Raw genomic sequence first — 6,000 nt, forward strand, 5'->3', positions numbered from 1 at the left:
TTGGGTACTCCCTTTGGAAGCACCTTTCAAAGTGCCCTGTAGCTTTGCTGATGTCTTGTTGGAGTGTGACTGTCTCCCTGTCACACTCTGAAGGTGTCATTAAGAGAGCTCATCCTCCTTCTAGGACAGTTAATCTTGTTCAGTTTCCCATTTACTGAGAGTTTTCTATGGAATTTTAATTCCTGCAGTGGTTTTTGTGCAATGATCTAGAGAATGTTCTGCAACTTTTCATATTTTTCATACTTTATTTATAACAGCATCCATTGCATCTTTATATTTAAACATCAAATAAATTTACATGCAATTCACTGAAATTATCAAAGGTGCATTTGAAATTATCTTGGTTCTGCCTTTGTACCTGGGTCTACAAATCCTAAAGCTTTGTTATTAATGCATACACTTATCAGCAGAAATAGATCAGTAGTGGCTGGGTTTGCTCTTACTTTTTGCTTCTATTTTTTGTATATTTTGGTGATTTTTTAAAATTTAAAACAGGGGGCTCTTGATGTTTGCACTTGTTTTCTTCATATCTATATAGATAGATTCAAAACCAAATAATCTATGGAGCAGATCTCATGTGGAGACTTGGTAATTACAAGCTCTGTTCAGCGTGAGATCTGACATTTGCAAATAAATGCTTCAAGTGAAATATTTTTCTTCCATTTAAGAGCAGAAAATACCAATAAACATAGCACATTTAATTTATAATTACTGTTACTTACTTCTAGTTCTGGCCTCTTCGGGTATTGATTATGACATAAAAATTTGGTCACCACTGGAAGAATCCAAGATTTTTAACAGGAAACTTGCAGATGAGGTAAGAACCTTTCCTCCCTTTTCATGGTAATGTTGTGTCTTTAATTCTATAAAAGCCTTTGGTACAAATTATTGATATTGAATTAGCAGAGTTAACAAATGAGCTACAAATAAAAAGCTGCCCTTCAGAACAGCTGACTTTCATATCCTTGGCACTTTGCATTTCCTCAGCTCTCCTAGAAATTATATAACATGATCTGCTATTATGTACATAAAAGGAGGTGGAAGAAATGTGAACACTCAGATATAGAAGGAAAACTGGCAGGAATTAATAAATGAATGCATGTCTCTAAACAAATAAATGAATGGAAGATGAAGGAAATAAACTGAAGGAAATACCAGGATATACAGAACAACAGAGAGTACAAAAATCAATCCTATTAAATGTTCAGTGGCATAAAAGGGACTTAAAGGTTAAGATTACACATAGGAACTTCATGGAGTAAAGCAAACATTGCAAGCCCAATTAGTTATAAAAGTCCAATGTGAAGCTGTGTAACTCAGTATTGTCATGTTGCCCTCAGAGCAATAACTGGATATAGCAAGTGGCCTGGGGTGACCATACAGCTGACTGCTGAATAATCATATTTGAGTGATTTACATAACACAATGTATCAAAATGTTATATGGCTTTCTGTAAATAATATTATAGGACAGATTTGGTTATGGCGTGGTCAGGTTGGGGGCTTTTTTTGTGAAATCTCTTGGGCAGCACGGATAGAGTAGACTGGGGGTTTTTAATCATTATGTCTCTGTAGTAGTGCTAAATATATTTTAAACAAACACCTTAGCCACCACCCCACATCCTTTGAAAAAACCCCAAACCATCCACTTGTGAGTTTTGAACCCTTCCCATTATTTTAGCACGGAGTGAAGTGACACTTCCTTGCATATTGTGTGACAGCTTTAGTTGTGACATGTTTTGGAGCCTTTGGGGTTTAGAAGTATTGCTAAACATAAATGTATGCTCAAAGTAATTATTGTACTTTAGTTCTCTCCCTGTATTTCTAATAATTGCAAATTATTTAGATATTTTGTTGTGTTTTCTTTAAGAAAAAATGTAGAACTTTCAGGAGAATTGACTGCAGTGCTGTTTGCAGTTTTACGTGTTTTTTGTTTTTTAATTTATTCCCTGTCCTGTTTTTTGTTTTTTAATTTATTCCCTGTCCCTACCTATGTAGGGGACAGGAGATGTTCACAGTAATAAAATAGTTCTCACCATGTTAAGTTTGGCTGGAATAAGTGTCCAGCATACCTGAACTGAATTTTCTATGGAAGGGAGAAGGTCTGGGGAGAAAAAACTGTGTTTGATGAAAGTTCCATATAGATACAGAAATGTATTTAAAATTGAGAGAGGCTATGACCTTAGTGAATAGGAAAAGACAGTGGGGATGAGAATAAACTTATGAATGGAGAAAAAACCTCAGCACCAGGTTGTCAGGGGGGTTGTTGATGATGCACTGGAGAGATATGGGGTGAAAGAGGAATAAAGAGCAGCCTGCTATCTTCTCAGTTTGCTTCTGTTAGGGAGGGATCAGCTGTGCCAAGTGCCTGGCAAACAGGTGAGAATGACAGAAAAGAGGTGCTTTGATTGGGAAGGGAGAAGAAACTGCAAACATTTGCAAGAACATGTTCCTCACAAGAGGAACAGGCTAGAAGAGTCTCAGAGAGAACAAGAATTTCATTATTTTCCTGTCTTCCAGCAGCTGATCTGGGAGCAAAGACTGAAAAATGGTCATAACTTGTCTCCACCTAAAGAAATTTTTGTGCTTCATGATAACAAAAGACTATAGTCTAAAAGCTGAGACAACCTACAGTGTGGGATTAAAATTTATGGAGAAAGAAAGAAGGATGGCAAGGAAGTACCATGAGAAAGGAATGAGGGAAGAGAGAAAGTAGTATTCATTAGTGGATTTTTTTCCCTTGAAAATGAGACAGTAGGAACTGGCTCTTTCAAGTCATTTTGAGGCAAGCTGTAGCTCTGTTTACAAAGAATTATGGAGCTAAAGAATGTTCCTGAAGTGGGATAGAAAATGGCTTGTGTTCCTTGGATTTTCTCCAAAAGCTTCTAGCAGCATGAAGGTGGGAGTTGAGGGTAACCTCATCTCTTTTCCTTCCCACATTCTTGGCCAGCACTGGTGCTAGAACTTTGTTCTCTACAACAGTTGCCATCTGGAAACAGCACTTTCTATCATCAGTCTGCTTTACTTCATGAAAGATTTCCAAAGTTATCTTAGTCACTCATCTTAGTATCTGCCATGCATGTGGACAGTGGAACCAGGATCTTACTAGAATATTCTTTAGACAGATAATTGAACACCTGCAGGCAGAGTCCACTGTCTTGACTTGTCTTACCCCAGACAACAGTATTCAATAGCAATTATTAAAATATTTCTCCCTTAGGGTAATTTTGGACTCTGGAAAATGGCTTTTGCACAGAAACTTTCAAGCCCCTGTGGATGCAGTATAATTCTGTGTTTATTTCTGATGCTGTTTTTATCCCTTCCCTACCTCCAGGTTATAACTCGTAATGAATTAATGCTGGAGGAGACCAGAAACACCATCACTGTTCCAGCCTCCTTCATGCTCCGAATGTTGGCTTCGTTGAATCACATAAGAGCAGGTGAGAGACTTCTGAAGAGCTTGTTCACAGCACTGGTCTATGAAATAGCAGCTTGATTAGAAAATCATCAAAACCTGCAGCTGGCTATGGCTGTACTTGGGGTTGGTGAGAAGATTCAAGGGTTGTTCAAGGTTCTCTTCATAGAAGTACTTAGGAATTGCTTCTTCGGTGTGAGACTTGCAACATCTTTGCAGCTTTTATTTTTTTATCTCAAAACAAAGAGCAAAATATATTTTTAGATGTTGAAAAATAGTCTCTTCAGGAATGATCTTTTCAGTGACTGCTGTGTGATGGGAAAACTATTGGGGAGGACTGGAATGAACTATAAGATAAAGTGGCTGAGACTGTGGGCTTGGAGCTGTCTAGGGGTGAAGGAGGGTGTGAAGATTCAGGACTGTGGGAGGCATTGCTGAGGCTGCTGGCAGCTGTTCCCAGGGCAGCAGGATGTCCCTCCAGTTCCCATGGGAAAAACTGCTGATAAGAGGGTTGCATGGAGGAATCATCTCTGGGAACTGGATGTTGGTGCTGGAGAAGCTGAGTGCAGTGGATTGACCCTGTAGATGGAGGACAGTAGAGAGACATCACACGCTGTGTAGGAAGCAAGAAGATGAAGTTTTGGGAGGCTGGCATGGCATATGGGGCAAAAACCTAACAGGCCTGTAGATGAAGGTGAAAGTGATGGGAGATACTGAATATGGGGACTCTGGCTGAGCAGAGCAGTGGTGAGGTGGGAAGGAAGCTGTGCCTGGTGGCAGCTGCTGCTCCTCTCTCACCTCTGGCTGCTCTGGGAGCCCAGAGGGTGCCATGTGTCCAGCCCAGTGCTGCACCTCCATGCTCCTGTGTTTCCTTCAGTTGTCATTATCTCTTTGGAGTGAAATGCTAAAAGAACTGCCCGACACTTCAGTTACAATTTCAGCAAAGAATCTGTTATGGCTGGGCAGAGTGTTTCTAAACCTGACTGCATGCTGCTTGAGTGATTGCTCTTGAGCCAGTCATGTTCCCTCACACATTTCTGTATTTGCCCTTCTCTAAATATTTACATGAAAAGGCACTTTTTCTGTATTGAAGTGACAGGCAGCGATCCCCCACTTTCTGGACTATTCACATTTCTAACTCTAGCTATTGTAGTTTCAGCTCCCCAGCACAGCACTTTTGTCCCTTGTAGTCACCATCTCATTTTAATGTTATACTTGCATTCATCTTTTCTGTGCTGACAGCCAGTCAGCAGCTACAAGGTTTTTCCTTTTGTACACAGGTTTTGCTTTCATGCTTGGAAATTCTTAAGGGCATTTCTCCTTTCCTCCTTTCTTGTGGTAACATTTCTACCCCACTCTCTGCTGTAAGTCCACACAGACTTTCTTCCACCATAAACCCCACAGCCATATCCCATTGTGTAATAGCCCAGGGAGACAGCATGTAATAAATATTTACCAGAAAAAGAAAATCTTACAAGTTCTGTTTACTAAATCTGTGTTTTGCAGACCGATTGGAAGGCGACAGATCAGAAGGTTCTGGCCAGGAGAATGAAAACGAAGATGAAGAGTAACCAACAGTTGTGTGTGAGCACCTGGAAGTCAATGAAATTTGTATAAGACATTAATTATATTTTTCCTTACAGAGCTTTAGTGCAATTCTGAGGTATTGCTTTTGGATAACCTAACCTTTTGTTTTTTTGAATGACTGTGTGCATGACTTGGGGAGAGTGTGCAAGTTAAAATAAACACAAATGTTTTTAAAATGTTTTGCCATGTATGAGGGGTGCTAGAAGATGCCAAGTGCAATATTTTCCTTAAACAGCAAATGTGGGAGCTTGGATCAATGTTTTAAAGTAACTTTCATGATAGTAAAAACGTTGGTTCAAATAAATTTCTATACCTGCTGTTTGCATGTTTGTTGCTTTCTAATTAAAAGATTTGGTTGTTTTAAGTAGTTTTCTGGGTTTTTCTTTGTGCAGCAATTGGTTTATCACCTTGTAACTATAGCCCCATTGCTGTCTTTGCAGTATTTGCATTCTTTCTTACAGTGTTTGTGAAGTGACAAACACAATTATTTCTTACAGTGAGCACTGGGGACTTTTAAGACCCTGTGTCTCTTGATTCTTGCATTTCCCACACTTACGTAGGCAAAAATTCTCTCTCCCTCAGTTGTATAATGTCACTTCCCATTCTCTGTGCCTGGGTCTGTAATGCTGGTGAAATAGTTGTATTTCACTGATAGATCTGAGTTTGCCTTCTTTGCAACAGCAGCAGGTACATCTTAATTTCCACTGGATTTAGGGGAACATGAATTTAAAAATTCCTGTGCGTTGTTTCCTAGGAGTAATTATTTGGGAAGGCTGCTCAGTCTGTTTTATGGACTTTACCCTTCCTCCACAGTTTTTTGGATGGCAATGGGGAAGAGAAAGTGGAGGAAGGAAGATGGAGCAGTGGAAGGAGCTGTTTGCTCAATGGCAGTTCTTGCCAAGGATGGCAGATGCTGAGAAGGCTCCATTGGGGAATTCAGAATGCTGGGAAGAATTCTAAATCAGGGGGATGAAGGTACTGGAGGCTTCATTACCCTGC

General features: G+C 39.7%; 1 protein-coding gene across 4 annotated transcripts in view; it reads left to right on the forward strand.

Moving 5' to 3' along the window:
• DCAF6 (DDB1 and CUL4 associated factor 6) overlaps nucleotides 1-5,365 on the forward strand; it is a 75,937-nt gene extending 70,572 nt beyond the window's left edge. For all 4 annotated transcript variants that reach the window (XM_053934088.1, XM_053934084.1, XM_053934085.1 and 1 more), the window contains 3 exons: nucleotides 729-817; nucleotides 3,334-3,439; nucleotides 4,921-5,365. In XM_053934088.1, the coding sequence (XP_053790063.1) occupies nucleotides 729-817; nucleotides 3,334-3,439; nucleotides 4,921-4,985 (260 nt within the window). In that variant the 3' untranslated portion in view covers nucleotides 4,986-5,365. The remainder of the gene's footprint in view (nucleotides 1-728; nucleotides 818-3,333; nucleotides 3,440-4,920) is intronic.
• Nucleotides 5,366-6,000: the final 635 nt, after the last annotated feature.

This window comes from Vidua chalybeata, chromosome 2 (genome assembly GCF_026979565.1).
Source record: "Vidua chalybeata isolate OUT-0048 chromosome 2, bVidCha1 merged haplotype, whole genome shotgun sequence".
Lineage (NCBI taxonomy): Eukaryota > Metazoa > Chordata > Aves > Passeriformes > Viduidae > Vidua > Vidua chalybeata.